The sequence below is a fragment of the Periophthalmus magnuspinnatus genome, chromosome 6, assembly GCF_009829125.3.
Source record: "Periophthalmus magnuspinnatus isolate fPerMag1 chromosome 6, fPerMag1.2.pri, whole genome shotgun sequence".
In the NCBI taxonomy this organism is placed as follows: Eukaryota; Metazoa; Chordata; class Actinopteri; order Gobiiformes; family Gobiidae; genus Periophthalmus; species Periophthalmus magnuspinnatus.
Window position 1 is genome coordinate 16,703,340 of NC_047131.1, and position 22,571 is coordinate 16,725,910.

Below are 22,571 nucleotides of genomic sequence, written 5' to 3' on the forward strand. Positions count from 1 at the left end.
CCCAGAACACTCCAGAAAGAACACTGGCAGATTAAACATGTCTCTGAGGGACACGACTCTGTCCCTTTAAAACAAATTACTGTTTTGGTAGAAGAAAACTTTACTGCATAATGATGCATGCAGCCTGTGCACTTTGGGATACAGTCAGAGTAGAGGCCTTGTCAACAGTCATGTTCCACCGGGTCTCCAAATGTTTGCTTATGTGACAGAGAGACACCACATGTACGGGTAATTGGTCATTATATTCAATTCTGATGCTATGATGCTAGAATGTGAATATGAAGTGTATACCATAACAAGTGCTTACAATACATTTGGGCCATCTACCATTTCAATAACATAAGACTTTTCTGAATTTTGCTATGCTGTGTTGGACATCACAGACACCCGCAAACATAAGTATATTATGTGACATTACAAAACAAACATGAGCACGTATTGTCTATTTCCACATAATCCATGTGTAGTATCCCGTTACACTTCAGTGTATTGCAGTCTCCTTAAAGAACGTGAAACAAAGAATGTTTATTTTGTTATTTCTGTTACTTATGGACATGTTTCTTTAGCTAAAAAACTGACCACATTTTCATGATGGCTAATGAGGCCAATAGGGTTGCCCAGGCCTTTCTGTGCAGAGTTTGCATGTTTCTCCCTGTGTCCGAGTGGGTTTGCTTGGGGTACTCCAGTTTCCTCCATCAACCCAAAACATGCACTATAGGTCCTCTAGCTGAAGTAGTCCTGACCAAGCCAGCTCAAGATCTGGAGACAATTCCCTGAGCGCTGCACTGCAGCTGCTCACTGCTCCTGACAGGTTGTCCCAGCAGCAGAATGAATTTCCCTCACAAGGAATAATAATATATAGTATACGTTATCACCTTATCACATATCTGCCCCAGGGCAGCTGTGGCTACAAAAGTACAGTACCTTCACCGAGTGAGGGGAGTGAATGAATAATTCAATGCACAGTGCTTTTTGTATATAGTATGAAAAAGCCCTCATTAACAACACTTAAGGGCTTTAACAATCCCAGTCAGGGACAAAGCTCTTTAAGGGACCTGTACTTCACCTTTATTTCTTCTATACTTCAGGAAAATGCCTTTTAAGTCACACAGACTTATAGAAGCAGCTATTTGTGGACAAAAGAGATACCGTTTACTTGGCATTTTGTTGCATGAGAAAAGCAAGAGAAAGCAACTGTCAGGGACAGACATTGTTGGATAAGAGCCTGCAGTGCTATAGCAAATCAACACTTTATAGTGAATGCAAATGAGGTTCTGAAATGAACCAGTGTAGTGCAGTGAAGGTGCATGGACTATAAACACAAGCACTTCTAACTGGATTTTCTCTAACCAAGATTGCCCTCATGTGTGAATGAAACAAAAATACTAGAGCTTTGATGAGGAAACACATTATACATTATAATATGACTAAAAGCTGTCTATTTTGCCTAACATGTCTCCTCTGAATAATTAGCATTGTGCCACCAGCTGTGCTCCATGGCTCTCTGGTGGGTTATAACCTACTCCTTCACTGAGCTTGTACATATCTGGAGAAGCACCACTCCAAGTCATGCCTGCCTCACGTGTGTCTCTGCTGGCTGCACTATCAGCCATGCGCAGATGGGGGTTTGTGCTTCATTTGCCCAAAGTCTTTTCTTCAGCCGTGTCCTCAAAGACAGCATGTTTGCATGTTCTGCTCATATCTCCCCTCGTGTTTACAGTGGATGTTTCCCTCAGCACAGCGCTCTTATGCCCACTGGGGGGAAGCTGTCTCGTTCTGGGTGGCTGAGCCGGAGGTACTGCAACTCAATTTGCTGTACACATTCATGCAAAAAAGCCTAGAATAAATATAAGAGAGAAAGGTGGTTACCAGCTAAACTATACTCTAAATTAATTACTGCTGTAAAATCCATCTGTAGTACACACTATATTTATCTGAATAATGCTAAGGATGACAAATTACATTACATTATATATACTTAAAAAAAATTCAAAATGAAAACATGAGACTTAAAATAAAATCAAAATCAGTCAGAATTAGTTATTGATATAAATACAATTGAAAAACAAAAATGCCCTTATCCAAATGAGGTATTAAAATTTCCCCAGAAAATATATGAATTATTTAGCATCTTATAATATAGACTTTCTCCTCTTAAATACAATGCTAAAAGACTATTCTGAAATAAAACAATGTCAATATATAATGCTTTTACTATTACTATGTGCTGCTATGTGTAAATTAAAGGTAGATGTTGAACGCAGAAATGAGCTCAGATGCCTGCAGGCCAAACCACAAGAGTTCAGCGTTACTGTAACATTCTATTTGAACAGCCATGTGAAGTATGAAGGGGGGCCCGGGCTGTATGTAATCCTGCGTGCAATACAGCAAAAACATCTCCTCAGGTCATTCTTAAACTTTCACAGGAAAATGCACGCTGCGGTTTAACCATCAGAGTCAGGATCACATCACCAGGGACCAACAGAAGACTAAGTAAATATGTGGACCATAAGAGATAGAGTATTTCAGTTTGAATGCAGCTGTATTGTGGAATGTATATAAATGGTACACCTACACCTTTTCTGTTTTCCAGCATGTCAAATCGTGCTGTTTCTGCTAGATACCAATAACCGAAATAAACTAATAAACTATGAATCAATATGTTATGGGTAAGGGGTAAGTCAAACACAAAATACCTACGACGTTTTTTTTTTGCGTATTGAATAATGGCTTTTTGGCAGTAGTTAATATTCACAATTGACAAAATTAACATGGAATACAATAAACATCAAATTCTGTCAAATTCAATTCAAAAGTGGAATGAAAAAAATTATCTTCTTATTATGATTAATCGACTAAACAACTAAAAGTCTACAGCTCTAGTAAGTACGTTACCCTTACAGACACCTACTGAACACGTCACCTGATCAAATTAAGGCTAAATAAATCCCTAAAAATGAATCCCTAAAGCAGACGGTGTTTAAAAATACCCCAAATAGCCTGTGTGAAATCCATGCTCTCATTCTGTTCTCCCCGAGCACCTGTCTGGTAGATGCACAGTACGTTTTCCATGTCTCACCTTCATACGTTCCACTCTCTAGCAGGGCCCCACTTTGCTCCAGTTCCATAAACCGCTCGACGCTCACAAAGTTGTAGTCCACACCCGGCACTTCCCCTTCTTTAGGCTGCCGCGTTGTACCTGGAGAGAGAAGAGAAGAGAGGAGGAGAGGTCAAAGCAGAACTAAATAGGGCACTTGAGAAAGAAAGGGGAGGATGTTGGTTAAAGGGCAGCGGATCTGGAGATACAAAGTGTTTTTCAGGGGAAGAAGTGGGAGGAGGACGGAAACGCTGGAGAGGAGAGAGGAGGCCGGGAGACTAGTCATCGCCTGTGACGGCCAAGTTTATTCAAAAGTTAGAACTGAGTTGCAGAAGGAAATTTAAGCTAATTTAGGATATATTATTAGCTACACCTGATGTATGAGGTTGAAGTGTAAAACCAATTGATCATTTTAGTTATTCAGGTCACAATATAACTGTACAACCTAAAAAAGTTATTGGTAGAATGTTAGGAGCAAAATTAAGTCATTCAATCCACACTCCAAAAAGCCTCTTTGTTTATTATGTTCATTTTCTACAGTGTGAATTCATAAAGCTGGTCACACACTAGAGGAAATGGTAAGCTAATATGTTAGCCAGTGTGACTTCAGGATTTCAGGATTTGGTTTGGTCATGGTGTTGATTACCGTAAATAATCGTAAAATCGTGGTGTTTCTATTCGCGAAATGAACACAAAAGATTTGATAATGTGACAGCCTTGATTATTTCCTATACCTCCTGTCACTTGTCATCCATTTTTCCTTAAATTAACTACGAAACTCCTTCCTGCCAATCTCTCTGCCCCATTTTCAACGCAGCAGTAGAATCACCAGCCTCCTCAAACTCCTTGCCTCCTATACTTTGAAAGAATGTGGGAACAATGACAAAACAGTATATCAATACATCTAAACATCCATTTGTACTCAATGCAGACTTGGTGAGGTGTAATCAAAATCAGAGTGGAGGATGTCGTCAGGCAATCAGTCAAATTGTGCCTGTTTTTTTTTCTTAAATCATCAAAGCAACAAAGCCAACAAAGAAAATTATACTTTTTATAACTGAATACCCTGGTGACAATCTACCCTTTCCTTTACAGAAGCTTGATTTGTTAATAGCGTAAAAAGAAGCAGTAAAATTTGTGCACCTATACCTAATAATGGGACCAACAAAAGGGTATAAAACGTAATGGGAAATAGCTTGTCTCAGAGCCTACAATCCAACATGGAGCTTATTGTATTAATGAGAGAATCGATATGCCCATTTTCCCTACCATAATTCAGAGCTCCTTACACTGCAAACAATGAAGCGTCAATTGGATTATTGTTGAAACAGCAGGAATGCACCAGGCACACATCACCATGCAGCAATTACAGTCTTTCTTTGAGATCTCCATCAGAGGAGCAGTGCCAAGGGGGGAGCATGGGAGAGGAAAGGAGAGGAGAGGGGAGAGAAGAGGGGAGAAGGGGGAGGAGGGGGAGAGGAGGGGGAGGTGCGGTGGCAAGTTTAATGATGTGCCAAGTTTAATGATGTTGCATTGTTGTGTCTGGGCTGGCAGGTAGACCATAAACTTAGGCACATTTAAGTTTTGGAAAAATAGTGTACCACAACTTAAATAAATCCTCCTGATGAAATAGCGCCATATTCTGGTCATTTTGGTGTTTAGATTTCCTTTGATTAATCATTTCATAATTTTGTTTTACCATTTATCGATTTTCAACTTGACTTTTAATGAATACAAGAAAGTCAAATCTTACCACCAATCCAACCATTAGCCACATATATTGCTATACACTTTTTTATAAACTACCATGGTGATTTCTACATTATTTTTCTAAATCTAAAAGTAAAAAAGGGCCAAGACCAAGTTAATGATTTAAACCAGTACTGAATCATTTTTAATTTTTACAATCAAATAAGAAGTAAAAGAAAAATTAAATTTTGTCAATGGGACTTTTTTTTTTTTTTTTTTTTACATTTTGCTGCTCATCTAAGTCGTTTCGTCAGTTATGGTCAGACTGCTGAAGAACTGAAGAAGCAGCTTGGATGAGCAGCAAAACGTTTTCACTTTAAATATTTTTTTGTCCAGCCACCTGAACAACTAGGTATTACACTGACATCAATCAAAAAGTTTTTTCTCTTTTGCTAAATTTGTTTGATAGAATAAAATTCAGAAATTATAGCACTTTTCTACCTGCAATGGACACTCAAATCGCTTTACATCAAGGGACCATTCACTACAAACATTCACACACCAGTGTACTCAGCCACAGGTGCAAGGGTCTTGCCTAACAACATTTTTTTTCAGTTAGGGTCAGACCCCCAACCAAAATACTATACCACCTGAGCCATTGTCCCTGTGAGCCATTCCTAAACAAAGTACAATATGTTTAATGTTTTTTGTCTTATATCAAAACGTCCACAGGCTATCATGAATTAGTAATGCAGAGGCAAGAAAACCGCTACCTGAAAGGGCTATTTTACCACCTCAATATCATTCTCACAGGCTATTATTGGATCTAAAAACAGCCTTTGCGCCTTGGATGTTGGGCAGCAGTGCTGTGACCATAATTGTGGAGTGCGTTGTGGAGAAATTAAAACAGCGGGGGGGGTAGATGTGCGACTGACAAACCTGATGACATTCTCAGACTCAGGAGCTCCCATTCTCTTATGAGATCTAATCACTGCATTTCCACTGATCCTGCGTCACCAGTCTGCTTGTGAACTCCACTGATGAGCCTGGAGTCTGTAGCAGCAGGGCAGAGGTGGTGAGTAATAGATGATTAAGCGGAACATCATAATAACACAAAGGCAGGAGGAGGTCTTCAGGGTGTATAGTAATGTACTGTCAAATAGGTTACGTTCACGTCACAATATTCTATAGTTTAAAAATGAGCTGAAGGGCAGATCCGATTTCTGTGGTAGAATTTACAGTTTAACTGTCTGATTTAACCAATCTACATTTATAAGTTAGAATATTTCACATTTTCTCCAGACATTATCCTGATGGCCCATTTGTATTGATGCGTCAACCTTGTCCACTCCGGACAATATTTAACCACTTTAACCACTGGTGTGCACCAGGCATGCTAATCAGCTCATTGGGCGTGTTAGTGAAAGATGCACATACAAAGACAAGGCAACCAAGATGATTCCTGACCAACAAGTAGACAGATCACGACACTGGAGCTGATGCAGCTAATGCTGAAATCCATTGAATGGTGTGCAATGCTGTGAACAATCACCAGACATTTGAGAGAACCTATGATTCACATTATTTATTTATTGTTATATAATAAATAATAAGCTAATGAACATTGTGACCTGTGTCCTAATATAATATAATATAATATAATTTACTGTTTCATAGCAATGACAATAAAAAAAACATATTTTTGTTCATTTTATTTAATTAGCCTACCATGAAACCAGCTGCAACTTCCCCAAATTATGGAACGTCTTTTTAACAAATATAGTCATCCGCTATACAAGTGCTGTTGTGAATGTGTAGGCTATAGGTATAGGATAAACTTTTAACTGTAACTAATGTTGCCAAGTCCAGTGTAGACTATGGACTACTTGAAGCAGCATTCTAAGGAATATAATAGAACTGGGATAGCAGGAGATGAACAAAGACACAGTGCTTGTGCATGGATAGTGCATTGGAACCAGTGTTGCATGGGAGGAGGAGAAGGTGATCTGCGGCCTGCAGCAGGCATGCCTCTTCCTCCCGTAGACTTGTGGAACCCTCCATCGCTAAAAGCCCAGTTTGACTGACATCTGCTGCTGTGAAACTCTCCGATTCTGTAGAATACAAGAATCAAGGCTGTAAGTGTGTCTTTTTTCATTTCATTTTCATTTTCATGCTTTGGAAACAACTAATTATTTTCATCTTTTTAAATAATTTCTAATAGGGTATCTATGTAATCCCTCAGTCATCCAGGTCTGATCCATTGTAAAAGCCAAAGTTAAATCTGTCAACTGGACAAAAAGCCGCCTCTCCAGCTCTGGCTAGACTGCTGGTGGACACCGCCCCACATCCATCCAAAAGGAGGAGCCAATCACACTGAAACTGCAAACAGCTATTGTTCACAGCTTCTGCAAGTAGGCTGTTTTGCAGTGAATCCATATACACTCAACAGCCTATCATGGCATATGTGAATGAAATTGTTGGGACACGATCCTGTTAGGAGTCTCTGCACCTTGTCCAGTGTCGTGTGAAAATTGCAATGGAGTTAGAGAACATGAAAAAAAGCACATGTAGTGACTCAAACCCCAGACCTTTTTAAAATGAGATTGCATGTTATTTTTCCACCCATAATTTCATTACCTACTGCACATTCTTTTACGTATAATAAAAAGATTATGTAATGAGCAGAAAATTTATGATGAAATATTATGTGGAATAATTTCTGGCTTTTAGTTCAATTTAATTAATTTGTCAGATTTTTACACCAGAGGCCTTCTAGTCTTAATTGGATTCATACTGGGGATAACAATATGAGTCAAGTGGTTGAAAAGGTTTCAAAGCTAGTCATCCAGACTTTTTATTTATTTATTTTTTTTGGCTAACTATCCTGACACGTAAATCTATGGCAGTAAACAAGAACAGGGCAAGTTTCAGGGTAAAACTCTTCCATTAGAGCAGTAATAGCTCCTCTCCACTTAGGGTAGTGTAAATTCTACCTTCGCAGATCAGTACACTCAGATTGATAATGGTTTCCAAACGGCAGCTGAAACATCTCGATTTCAAAAACCTTGTTCAGATGAGTGCCATTGAAACCTTAACTTTCTAAGAGTATGGAATAGAGCTAACTGTATTTAACACATTTGATACCAGAATGCCAGACAGTTACATTCAATCTGACCAGCTAACATCACTTGCAAGTAATTCCATCATACTAAATCCATCTATGTGTTTTATACTAGTGTGTGATAGTGAGTTTGTTTTGGGGCTCCCTGTGCAGACCATAATCTCATGTGCAGTTGATCAGAGCCCTGTGGGACACCTCCGGAGATCCACAGGTGAGTGAGAGCAGGGGGCACACTTTGTCAGTCAGATTTACTAAGCTATCTCTGCTAACACTACACACTACAGAAATATCCATCCACTGTTCTGTTTTATACTTGTTTTTTTTTCACTCTTTTTTGTCATAGAGAGGTGGGTTTTATCATTTTGAAGGTATGCAAAACAAGAATATGAAAAAATAAATACATAAGGACAGAAATTTGCAGTGTAATCTGTAATCTTTCAAGTATTTTCTGCACTTTTATTTTACAAAATATTCACAGTACTTAAACCTCAAACAAGGCATTTGCAGATGGATTGTAAAAACAGTATCTGACTTAAAAAGGTAATGATCTTTTCAGTATTACTCACCCCTAGAATGTTGTGTCAAATTTACTCTATCAAACAGTGCCAGTGCCAGTCAAGTAAAAAATTGTATTCCAAGGGCAATGACTATGTCTAACTACTAACATTGCTACAGGAACTAATCCAAAAGGGGAGAAAAATGTGAATAAAAGTGACCCCAAATTGAATGGACTATAAAGTACAAATTGTCTTGCCCCAGTACAAATATATATTATATTACATATATATTCAGTGTGTGCTGTCTGGATTTAATTATAAAGCATTTTTATTGTCCACAAACCAGGAAGTAATGCTGCTGCGCTTTTAGCATGCAACTGAATTTTGGCACCATGGTGGCAAAACTCCACTCTGGCCTCCTGAAGCTGTTAAACATGCTTATAAACTCATTGCAGTGAATAATTAGGATGCTAAAAATATGTGAGGAAAGTAACTAATACATTTGGATTGCTGCTAACAATTTTAAAATTTATGTTTTGTTGTTTTTATGGTAGTAAACACCATAGAGAAATGTTTGAGAAAGACGGGAGTGGACCATTGGGGACCTTGAGTCACTTTTAAAAGAATTAGATGTGCATGTTGGTTTCTAGCTCACTCCTTGTTGCACATGACAAACAGCATTCTTTCACAGGATGTAATACATTTAATACTGCCGACCTTGTCCTATGAATCACCACCTCTGACTCAGTCTCAAGAAAACATACATCATTATGTTCTATTGTTCCTCAACAATTTTCTGATGCTGTTCCACTCACAGTAGCAAGGAACACACATACATCTGCATGTATATGTGTAGATACTATTTTCTAAGCCCAACCCTAAGCAAGCATGGTATATCTTTTTTATTGACAATATTTAGGAACAAAATCTCAGCTACTGGTGGTGGTGGTGAAGAGTAGAAGAGGCTGAGGAGGGTTCTGCTGCTGCAATGGAGATGGCTTATGAAAGGCTTGAATGGTGATTGGTTAAAGGATAAGGGTAGATGGTTGTGACTGACTAACATTACTGGACAGGTGATAGAAGGTAGAAAAGTCTTCCTGTTTGAGTTAATACTACCCCTTCATCTGTATTTGAATAATCACTGGCACCTAAAATGGCCGAGCAATTGAATATGTGCTCTCTGGAAAACATTCAAATCATGTTTCTAAAAGCTGCAGTGTCAAAATATGTGACAAAACCAGTGGTGCACAGTGACAAGTACATTCACTTAATCCTCAAATTCTGGAGCAAATGCAGCCGCTGTCCCTGCACTGGGCAAGGCTATTGATTGTTGAGATCAGACTGAAATTATTCTGCTGCCCACACCAGGGTAGGCTGTGCATACTGATGGTCTGGTCTGCTCCCACTTCTTCCTACTCTGGGTGGCCACAGGAAACCAATCCCAAAAAAAAAAAGTTTAAAAATGCTGGGGAGGTAATTGGCTAACTGGCTCAGAGATTTGCAGATAGTTAGAGTTTCTTTCACTTCACAATTTTAAAAGTACTTTAGAGAATTGTCCATTTAACTCCCTCACTGCGCATTCTACTGGTTCCCCATTAACATGCTTTAAACACAAGTGGACCTTTTATTATTTCATGTCCCTGTCTTTTTGTGAACATTGCTAGATAGAGATGGGAAGGCAATCTATTATTGATGATGGTCGGATCAGGGACAGTTCAAATGTGGACTAACTCTTAAAAATGCATTGCGCTAACATACAGTAAATGTAGAATATAAAACAGGTTTTTAAATGTAACTTTTTACTGTATGCCAAGAAATATAGAGATAGATATTAATATAGAGATATATAATTTAAAAGAAAAATATCTTCCACAGAACCAAACTGTTCACCTGATAAACCTGTTGCTCAATGACATTAACATGTCACTAGCAAATAGATGTATCATAGTGAAGTCAACTTGGAGTAATGTAATCAAGCAGTGGGTCTGTTTAGAAAGAACCAGCCAGAAAAATATATGACTTAAAGATAATGAAACAACATGAAAAACTGATAGCAACAAAGGTTTAAAAAATAAGCCAGCCAATACAGGGTTAGGTAAATAGTCACATTTATATAGTGCTTTTCTACCTTCTAGGCACCCAAAACGCTTCAGCCATTCACACACACATTCATATACCAGTGTATGCAGACACTGGGGGTGAGGCGTCTTTGCCCAAATTGTGGAACAGTCTCCCTTTGTCTGTCCGATCATCTGAGTCTGTGACTCAGTTTAAATCTCGGCTCAAAACTTATCTTTTCTCCCTGGCTTTTAATATTGTGTAGATAGAATGTGTTGGTACTTGCTCTGTTATTGTATTGTATTTTATGCTCTTTTGTATAATGTAATTATTCCTCATTGTGTTTTATGTGTTTAGTTGTTTTATGTGAAGCACTTTGGTCAGCTGAGGTTGTTTTTAAATGTGCTATATAAATAAACTTGAATTGAATTGAATTGAATTGCCAAGGACACAACGACAGCATTCATCTGTGGAAACTGGAATCGCATCGTCTACCTGTGTGTCAGTGGAATTGACTGCTCTATCAATGAGTGAGATTCAAACCTACTGTGGACAAACAACAACTAAGCAACTGTTTCCCCCACTGTCGGTGATTAAAGGCTCAAAAAGTGAATACACTGTATATCTGGTCTAAAATAAAAATTAGGCATCAACCAAAGTTATAGACACTCCCCTTGATTCAAAGCCAAAGTTTGACTTTTCATTGGACCTTATGCTCTCACTAATAAAAGATGAAATGGGCATTGAGCCAAAATGGTTCTTGCATTGCAATCAGCTAGCATAGCCAACCCCACTCTGAGGTAACAAAATGTACGGCAAGGAGATTTATGGCTTAAATGAGTCAAATCTATCATCGCACAGAAACTCTTTGGAACTGCCACTTTGGAGAGGTGAAGACATCCTTCGCTTTAAACCGCTAAGTCTCTCTGCTCTCCCTGACTGCTGGAAGACAGAAGGGCAGATTAGCTCAAACATAACAAGGAAAGTCCATTTGAAGCATAAGGTACAAATGCGGATATACTGAAATAACTCTACTGAGTGTAAGACGATAAGGGACAAAAGCTAAATAATAGAGACCAGCTCCAAAACAGATAGAAATACAGAGGAGAAGAAACTGGAGAAGTTACCATCGAGTGTGCATGCCTGTTTGTGTAATTAGCCAGGAAGCCAGTGCAAGGCGGAGGGCTGCGGGCCTCCGAGCTAAAAATAGTCTATTGATGGAGTGATTATCATAATAGAGGGGGGAGGTGGTCAAATCATAATAATAAATCACAAGTCGCTAGCTAGCACATGTGGGAACAGGAAGGTGAAGCCAGGAGCAAATGCTGTTTTATTTATCAATATGCACATACTAGTACATCTGTAGGTTTTCAAATGCAACCGCTTTGAGCAACACGGGGCATCAGGTTTATGGTAATTCCAGGGCCGCAGGATGAAGATGGTTGGGATTAATGTTTACATGTAGGCAGAGGCAGAGGATCCCAGCTGAGAGAGGAACTGTAGAGGTTTTGGTCTCTCCTGGGTTGTAGAGCATAATCCATCAGCGCTTGCACTAGCAGGGGAGTGAAGCTAAGATCTAGAAGAAGAATATGTTGATTTATTAAAGATTTTCAGTGGGGGGCAAGCTTAAAGTCTGTGAATGTGTGTTTATTTAGTGAATAGTATTTGTACAAATGGGTTTGAATTTTAAATGACCCAGCATGGCCCAGTAGTTGGCCACCCTCTACCATTTGTATTTAATGCCCTTTAAGACTAGACAGAAAACCCCCCTCTTCTCCCTTTTAATACTAGCTAGACAGGATATTGGTGTTTTATTGTTCTTTTTCTATGTATTGTGTTATCTGCACATTTGTGTTTTGTTGACTCTTATGTGAAGCACTTTGGTCAGCAGATGTTTTGAATGTACTATATAAATAAACTTGAAATGAGTTTAATTTGTTGATTCAATATCTCCACTTAACGGGAATTTCATGTATTGCAGGTACATAAATATTAGATTTAAAATAGTTAAAAGCAAAATATCCAGCCAGACAGTCAGAAAATCTGTATAGTTCACAGTAAAACAGATATTCATATTGTGCTTTACAATACAAATCACTGAAGTATGCTAAGAGTAAGTAATTCCGATCTAATACTACTACTTCCAGTATCACTATTAGTACTAACAGCCACAAGTTTGGATTAAATATCTCCTCTAGAACCATGTCACTGATGATAAAGATTAGTATGAGGTGGCTGATGATTGTGCTGCTGTGGTGGATTGGAGTTGAAACAGCATAAAAGTGAATTTATACAAGTGATATATGAGATATATTGGGTTAAAGATAAACATAGAAAGCTGTGACTCTCAGGAGCAGCCAATCAGATCAGGCCACGTCTCAGAAGGAGATCTGGTGTAAGAATACCAACATGCTTGTTTTATTGCTTCAAACTGTTAGTGTCTTTTGGTAACATTTGTTTGGTTCTTTATCTTTCTAGAATTTCTACAGTTTTAAATGAGCTGGAAGACAGGTCAGAATTTGTTGACCTGGTTTATGGGTTATATGACTGGGCCTATTCACATGAAACAAAAACTGACACAGTATTCTCTGTGAGCATGAATAAACAAAAGCGAAATTGATTTTCATTTGATTTTTTTCAGAAAGTGGTGCCTTTATTCAAGAGACAATAATAGCTAAAAGGACTAAAGAGCCTAAAAAAAGAGCCTTGAGATTAATATGGTAGGTTTATAGAGCCAATCCCTAACAAATAATAAGGTTCAACAGTTCTGGAACATAATTGGATATTGGATATTTCTTCCAAAACAATTAATCTAACATAGAGTTTAATAGGTCACTGCCCTCCATTTGAAATTCTAATGATCATTAAATTCTAAAAACTATATTCTTTTTCTGTATCTGGTATTCAATGGCTGTTCCACTCCTTATGATGTCACCATTACGTAGAAACCTTCTTTTGTATCATCATTGACTCTTTCAGTAACTCCCCAACCCCCCTTCTTCAAATACAGCAGCAGAAATGAGTCTATAGCTATGCCCTCTCCAATCTCACTCTATCTTTGTCTACAACCTATGCTTCCTCGTCGTCATTGCCTCCCATGTTGGTGCTCTGTGCCCTTATTAAAGCTTGTCTGTGTCTTCTAAAGCTCTCCCTCTCCTCCTTGTTAGCTCTTCTGCCTCTTCTTCTTTCACGTGTGCCTGCACTCCCCAGCCGGCAGATTTGAAGTGCGACAAGCCGGTCGATGGGTAAAAGTATGATCAAGCATCCTTATTTACACTACAAAGAGCCGCTGCGACGTAACGCGGCAACACTCCCGACAGGATCGTCTGCTGCCACGACAACATTGCGGCTCTCGGCAACGCTTGCCATGGTAACAAGCATCCAAGTCGATATTACCAGAGACACATTGTAAGACAGATATGACACAGTAGAGAATCATGTAGTGTTTTTTCTTCCACGGATATATATATTTTTTTCAATATAGGGAAGCCATAGCAACTAATCAATCAATTACTGTCAATGCGTAGCCATTGCTCATAATTGGAGGGCTGGGTGTAATTTGACAATGGTTTAGATAGCACCAACTGTGGCTGTAGATGGCATCTCTAGGGGAAAAATCACTACTGGATTATTATGTCTATAGGCACAGTCTGCCAGAGGAGGAGTGATGCAATGAGGTACCTTGAAAGTACATTTGCCTGGCTACCTGGCCTGCCTGCTGACATAAAAAAACAACAACCTGATACCAGTGTCGGGTATCGGTCCAATACCGGGTGCCAGTATTCATACTCGTATTCATCAATGTGCTGCCAATACCAAGAGCTGATACCACTATAAGTGCACAGAGAGGGTCACTGCTCGCCTCTCAGCTGAGCAGTGCGCACTGTTCTGCACATTAAGCTCAGCTTTTATCATATGTGACTACCACATGAATTAAGGACATATGTACGATTCTTAAAGGTTTTTATAATTCACAAAGGATATCAGTGCAGTGATTATGTTTAGATAGTAGCAGGCTAATGTGGCTAAGTAGTGCTGAAGATTCTTTGCTTGTGCATGTATTGGGACTTGTTGTAATTGACAAACACTGACTGGGTTCAGTGCTTTAAAAGAGGTATAGCATGTCCATATTGGTCAGTGTGGCTGTGGCAGAAGTAAGAGAACATTCATTATTATGCTAAAAGTGGCTCCTGAGCAGTTAGCACAGAGCGCAGTCTGCAACGATTAATAAATATTAAAGGTACTTCTGTAAATTATATTGGAATTATACCTAACTGCAGTGATTTTAGTAGATATTCATTTCAATGTATTATACTTAAAACAGTCTCTAAAATAAATATTCCAGTGAAAAGGTGTATATATATATATATATATATATATATATATATATATATATATATATATATATATATATACATACATACACACATACACCCCCCCACACACACACACGTTCAAAGTGGGCTGGCACACTGTAACCTGGTTCCTGATGGAACATGTAGGCTGAGCAGAGTTTTGTTCTTAACAATACATTTAAATTATTTACAATTCATGTTCGCATTAGTGTAAATACAACAATTCACAAAAACAGCCACATAGAAAAAAACGCTTAAGTGCTAGAGATACAAAATGTATAATTTTGTACAGGATACATCTTACAAACATTTATAAAAAATATGTTATGAAAAAATAGGCAATGATAAGTTTAAAGCATGTGGTTTTAAAGAAAAGGGGGTGTAATATAACTCTCCACTGAGGCCTGGAAACTGGGTAGCCTTGAGAGTATAGATCTCAAGGCTACCCAGAGGAATTTTTTTTTTTCTCCTCCTCATGTTTCTTGAATGTATTCTATTCCACATATTTTTAAGCTTTTTCTGCCATGGTTGGCTTCTTCATAGTGTATATCCATGGGATGCAGGGTATTACAGGTCCTTATAGCCGGTTTGTGTTCAGCCAGTCAGCGTTTTGCTTGGCCTATGTAAAACTGACCACATGGACATTCCAGTTGGTTTACCACAATAATGATTGTTCTGATATTAAAACTTTGACCCAATGTAATGTCCATGAAAGAATTTGTCTGCTGTACACTCACAATAGGTACAGTTACTACACCTGTAGCGGCTAGCCGTGTCCAGCCATGTCTTTTGTTTCAGTGGGGAGAGACAGCTGTTCACCAGTTTGTTGCCGAGTGTGGGGGCTTTTCTAAAGCTGATGGTGGGGGTCTCTGGGAGAGCGTCTCTTAGGGTGCTGTCACTTGTTGATATATACTCCAGTTTTGTTTGATTATTTCTTTGATTCGGGTTGCTTCAGTGCCATATTCAGTTACAAAGTACACTTGATTGTGACTCTCATTTTTCTTTGGTTTCTGTGTTAATGGTTCTTCACTATTGAATATTTTGGCTGGATTGTATGCTGAGGACTCTGTGCTATCTGTGTAGCCTCTGTTTTGCTCATGTCTTGGGCATTTTTTTTCAAAACTACAATCAGTGCCACAGATCCACTGTAGTCCTTCAAACTGACCGTGAGGGATATACTGCAGCAGCCATGGATGGTGAAAGCTGTCTGCTTTTAAAATTGTATTTCAATCAGTTCATTTTCTGACAATTGTACTGTGCCAATCTCCATCAGTGCCTTTATAAATATTTAAATCAAGGGAATTTATTTCTGATATGGAATAGTACAGGCTGAGTTTGATATTGTTTGTATTATTTAAATATGAATGAAATTGTAACAATTCCTGTTCGGACCCAAACCACAATAACAGAGCATCATCAATGTAGCAACCTCACCACAATATTTTGTTCTTCAATGTGATTTCAAAACACATAGTTCTCCTCCCAAAAACCCATGTACAGATTTGTGTAATTGGGTGCAAAACATGCTTCTATTGCTGTGCCTTTTTTGTTTGTAGAGTTGTTGCTGAAACAGAAAGCTGCTGTTTCTCAATGTCCATTCTGTCAATGTTCTGTCAAGGAGTAATGGTATGTCTCTTTATCTGAGAATCAAACTGATCGTTAGTGAGGTCTGTTATTACACATCACAGCATATTAAGAATAGTTTGTCTTGCCTGTCTCCATCTCAATTACACACTACAAAACAATAGACTATAGACTGTTGTCATGACATCTAAAACCAATGCACAGCGTACCAGACAACAGTACTAAAATAACTCAGCATTGAATTGCAAATTGCACAAGATCTTCTGCCATAGAGCTGTAGGCCTGTTTCGCAATGAAGTGAATTTGGAGGCCAGTTCAAATGTTTTACTTAAAAAAAAAAAAAAATTGAATTTAAAATTATTGACAATTGTGATATATTGCAATCTTAATGTTTCAAATTGTTCAGAATTTTTACAACAGTTTTGGGTTTAAATTGCTTCATCCATGGAATGAAGATAGAATAAGATACTGTTTTAGAGAAGCCAATATGAATAAATCATTGTTACTGGCTTTTCCTACAATACTACAATAAATACAGGGCCACAATGAGATTAATAGCATGGATAATGTTACCCGCCATTGTTAGATACTTTGACATTTTTTAACGATTGCCTAAATGTTCTAATACAATATTCTAAGAAGTTTTGAGTGGTGTTAGACGTTCATATATCATAATCCTTGTCAAACATAGTCTCCACATATAGAAAGTTGCAGAGTCAGTTGGGGTGAAAGGAGCAGTGGGTGATTGCTGCTTTTATCTGGAACCATCCATCTCCAGGACCAGCAGCAGCAGCCACCACAAGTGCAGAGCTCACAGCATCCACGTCTGCTGGAGAGGAGATGGCCTGACATTGAGAAATTAGCCCTGTTCTGAGGTGGGTCTTGGGGGGATGGGATGAGCTCTGATTGGCCAAAAAACACCTTTATTACAACTTGGAAGTGAGTGACACAGGAAGACATCAGGGTAACTTGAAGATGCTGTTGGGGGCCTTTTGCAGTAAGAGTAAACAGTGTGATTTAATGGTAGCAAACATGAGGTAGGGCAAAAGATTGGATAAAAAGTGAAAATATAACAGTGGGTTGGTATTTTAGTTGCTTTACAAGCTTCACAAAGCAGGATACAGGATATTCACTCTATACTTGATGGCAAGTTACAAACCACAACTGGAATGGGGTGTCTTTCTGAGCAGACACCCTCTGTGACACACAGACAAGGCAAGTATTTTGCCAACTGCCAACCTTATAACCAACCACTGAAGTCACTGTTGCAATTTTACATTTCACATAACAGCAAGTTTTTTTTTCCCCCAAAACCCAGATGAGGCCACCAGCAATAAATATTTTTTAACCTGAACCTTATAGAAGCTTGACAACATTATAACGACTTTTTGAGCATAAAACAATTTTTGGCTTAATCCTTTTTTTATTCGTGGTTACCAGCCACTTATACTGAGACTGGAGGGGGTAAACTGTTGTATATATAGGGATAAAATCATCTCAGGCAAGATTCAAAATGGCCTCTCTGTGATGGATAAAAATTCACTAAATTCATTCTTACATATGTTTATCTACTTAATATAGACGTGTTCATGATTAATCAGTGAATCCTTATAGCAGGCTTACTTGAACTTCAATGAAAAATATTAGAATGAATGATAATGCTGTATAATAAAGACAATTTTAATGTATATTTCATGTTTATTGTTTGATAAAGTGGCAACTCAACCACTTCTCCAAACAAAATAGGGACCCTTTACTTAACAGCTACCACCGATTGGCACTGACACCAGTACAGCTGTTAAACGTACTGCAAAGTGACTAGTTTTCCCCATAAGTGCAGCAATCACCAGACACCATCCAATCCACTGACACCTGTCCGGGGCTTAACACCACAAGCACTCTGCAAACATAACCTCTTCATTAATCAGCTCCAATATTTGCCATTTTCACTGCACTAAATTCATATCATTCCCTTCGCACGTCCTTTCATCCATGGAGCGCATTAATCCCGTGTGCCAATCAAACCACAGGGGGCACCGCATGCATCAAAACGTGTCAGCCATGCCTTTAACAAGAGCGAGCCAGCAGGCAAATCACCCCTTTAAGGAGCCAGTCCCCAGGGAAGATGTGCTACTCTGCCACTGCAAGACTCACAGCGTATGCATCCCACCCCCTATTATTCATTTATTAATTTTGCCTATTAAATCGCACACAAAAACAGAATTATCAATAGGGGTAGACTGGAAGCCAACATGTGAGAGTGGAACAGATGTAAAGCAATATACAATACACATAAAATTCGATTCTTGCTTTAGCACAAAGAGGCAGCAACAATAAAAGCATGAAAAAATGTGCTTCACAATCGGACAAGAAGAAACCAGCACAGCTAAGGGATATGAGAAAATTAATAGATGAGTATGCTTATGTCGTAAATTCCCAACATAATTTCTAAAAGCAGAATATTCAGTTATCAATCAAATAAAGTCAAATCAGTAGCCCATAAAAACTCAAAAACATAAAGAGATGGTTAAGGTGATATTGGAAATCAATTTGGGTAATGAAAATCAATTTTTATTATGGCAACAAACAAATGGTATAAAACCATCCACTCAAAGATTTTATTTTTATTTATTTCTTTATGATCTATGTTGACTCAATACAGCACTACTCATAATTATAAGGCTGCATGTTTGTGATTATATTTGTGATTATATTTGTAAATTATTTTTTTCAAATCAGGATTCAGTTCAGCTTACATTTTAGACCAGGAGTACTAACATTTGAGAGCAGACTGAAATAGAAACCAGAAGGCAAACATATTTTTTTCCATAAAAAGACCATTTCTACTGTGATTTCATTTAGATATTTGAATTAGGACAGTGCATACTAATCAGTTTGTGCCGGCATTACCACAATAGCACATTCAATTAGACAACACTACACATATTACTTGACATTACAAGACATTTAAATCAAATAGACAACAGACACATAACAAGACTACACATCTGAGACATAAAGAAAATGGAAACAGAATCTATTAACATTGAAATCATCAGTTAGGAAGTTAAAAGAGTCCCAGAAAAAACATAAGGTCAGTCTAAGGGTGCATGACTGCTTCCTTTTCAACCACTTTTTAAGAACTTTTTGGAAGTTTGAGTTGTTGTCTCAATTCTAATGTGCTCTGGTAATATATTTTATAATGTTGTGTCTCTGATAGACACCACCGTCTGGCTAAATGTAGTCCTGCACCTTTGTACACTGATTGTGTGATATAGTCCTTACCTATGAAGGAAAAAAAACTATCTGTGTCCAAGATATAATTAAAAAAGGAAAATAAAGTTGATTCTTAACTAGACAAAAAACATGTATAATGCCGTGCCTAGATTTACAAGAAGCTACAGTCTCCTCAGTGAAGTTAAACAATTATAGAATGTACATGTTCTTGAAGCGCTCCACAGATGGGTGTGGGAGAGACTGGAACAGGCGCAGCGTTCATTTGAAGGTGCAGATTTTGTTCCTGAATATTTTTAGTCAGGGGTGCATCCGAGTGCACGTTAGCCATAAAATGAGCGGTGTTACGGCAACACTGGTGGCCATGTTGTCTGATACAAAAAGTCCAAGTGTGAAGCTGCTAATAACTGCACAGGGAGTAGACGCACTGTCTGACTGAGAGACTATTGTAAAATGTTAATTGTTTGTCTGACTTCTTCAATGAAAACAATGGAACAGAAGCCAAATAGCCTTAATAATTAATTTAGCTTTAAAAAAATCTGCCTAATTGCATGAACTGTGAAGAGAAAATGTTAACGCAATTTTGTCAACCCATTGTAAAACCAACATCATGCTAAAAGTCGAGAGAAAGTGATAACTACAAATATGTCTTTGTAGTAGCAGTTGTAGTAGTAGTAGTATTGGTAGAGGCTTACCATGCTTTGAAATGATTTTCCAAGACAGCATAACCATAATGTTTAGAAATACATCAGTTTTTCAAATTAAGATGTAGTTTATGGCTATACCCAAAGTCCACACTGAATACCAAAGTGTATCAAGCCAAAAACACAAATTCTCCGTTGTCCTGTTTTTTGGCTCTTAGATCTGTTGAAGGCCGATTTTGGAGATCCACAAGCAGAGAGGGCTTTCTGCATGTGTTGTTCTTCTTCACTTTTCCCTCTGAGCTTGAACCACTTGAGCCCTGTGTTGTAGTGTTTAAACAGCTGTAGTGGATGATGTGAATCAAAAAATGTGTGTGGTTGAAGACTTATACCTGGAGTCACAGATCCTCTCCTATAGTTACTGCACAATCTAAGAAGGCCAATTTGTTCTCCTTGGACTCTCCCCATGTGAACTTTTTGAGCCACAGCATTAATATGTGCAGTAAAGGGTTTCAGATCTTTAAATCAGATTTTAGTCCAGTTGTCATCCACATAGCAATACTATTGTTATGTAGTTATAATCTACAACATGTAGATCATTATGTTACAATTTGACCATTTTAAATTGCAATATTCATCTAAAATGACTTAAAAAAGAAAGGATTCAGTTGACTTCCATGTTAGAAAACTGCAGTCCTCAATGGGAGCTGATGTCTCTGTAAATGTGATCACAATAAACAGCCATGAAGTTGTCAGCATCTCCTATGGATAGCTACACATCACACTAGCAAGCCACTTTTCTCATTTGTACAAAAATGACTCTGTCGAATCCTACACGTATCACAGATTAAGAAAATAAAAAAGTGAAGAACAAAGTCAGTACTGAGCAGTGGGTGTATACCGGTTGGGGTGAAAACGGGAGTTAGCAATAGGATGTTAAGGATGTAAAGGTTGTTCAAACATGCACAAATCACTCCATATACAACTTCAGGTAAGTAAATTTTGAGGGGAAACAACCATACCATGGTTAAAAGCTCTGAAAAGTTGAGTTTGCATAATAGGTCCGCTTTAAAACCCAATATCAAACAGTTTGGTGTCACGGGGGCTGCTCCTGCATCCTTCATGTAAATTGACACTATATGCACATATGCAACTTCATCTACGTTACATGGTGCTATAACTCAGAGTGTAAATGTGGTATTAGTTAATTGCTTGCATGTCCCTTACTTTACAGTGCTATGTGCTTCTAATGTAATTAGCATCACAACTATTAGTAACATGATGCTAACAGGTCATTATAACTCAGTGCTTTGTAATGACAGCAATGCAAACACTACAATGATTAAAAACACATTACTCTTTAGAAGTAATATTATTGTAAAGGTCAAGGACATTTTACCAAACTAAATTAATTGTTGTTGGTTCTATTGGGAAGTAACAGGGTTTATATTTAATTATGCTAGTTTATAATGCAAGGTATATTCAACTTCTCTTTACTAAAAATGCTTCTTAGTGTCACATGCCATAACAATCACATCATCATTTCCATAAACCATTTTCATCTTCATTAGTACAAATCCTTTCCATAGCATCATACGCTTTGGCACCTCTGGCACACTGCAAGCACTGCACTGACCCTGCCTTTACTCATCAACAAGCCTACCCCTCTGAGCTGTCTCATGGGGTGGATTCCCTGATGGAGGGGCCCGGGGAGAGCTGGAGGAGACCGGATGTGAAGTGACAGAAGCTGCATGTATTTATAGGCAATGTGAGCGCAGAAACGTACCACTTACTGTTGGAGCTATTTATAGTTCCACTGCCTTATACTGATGCATGGAGAGGGGGGAGAGAGAGGAAGGGTGGGTTAGATTCCCGGGAGAATGACTTACGAGGCTCCCCCACACATTCAGAGCACGTCCAGGCCTCAGCTCCACACACTGCAGCCTGCCCAGCCTTCTGCATCCACACATCATCTGCTCTTAACCACCGCTTTCACCTACAACATAAAGGCTGGGTCCATATCCTCTCTGCACTACATAGTCAATTATAAGGTTGTTTGATGAGTCAACTGTATAAAGAGCAAAGACAGTTTATGAAGGAGGGACCACGTATCGGTTTCAATATTGGTATTGTGATATCAGAGGGTTTTCTGCAGATATCGGTATCAATCCATGCCTTGGGATTTTATTCATATTTAAAATCTTAAGATCAGTATCAGAAAATATTGATTAACAGCCACAGCAACAAGACAAACGAGATCTCAATATTACCTTAAAAAATCTATACTGAACCATC

At 38.3% G+C, this 22,571-nt stretch overlaps 1 protein-coding gene across 4 annotated transcripts in view; it reads right to left on the reverse strand.

Annotated features, from left to right (window-relative positions):
• Positions 1 to 22,571, reverse strand: part of LOC117372216 (membrane-associated guanylate kinase, WW and PDZ domain-containing protein 2-like) — a 98,842-nt gene that overhangs the window by 47,126 nt on the left and 29,145 nt on the right. For all 4 annotated transcript variants that reach the window (XM_055222632.1, XM_055222631.1, XM_055222630.1 and 1 more), the window contains exon 3: positions 3,080 to 3,199. In XM_055222632.1, coding sequence (XP_055078607.1) covers positions 3,080 to 3,199 — 120 coding nt within the window. The remainder of the gene's footprint in view (positions 1 to 3,079; positions 3,200 to 22,571) is intronic.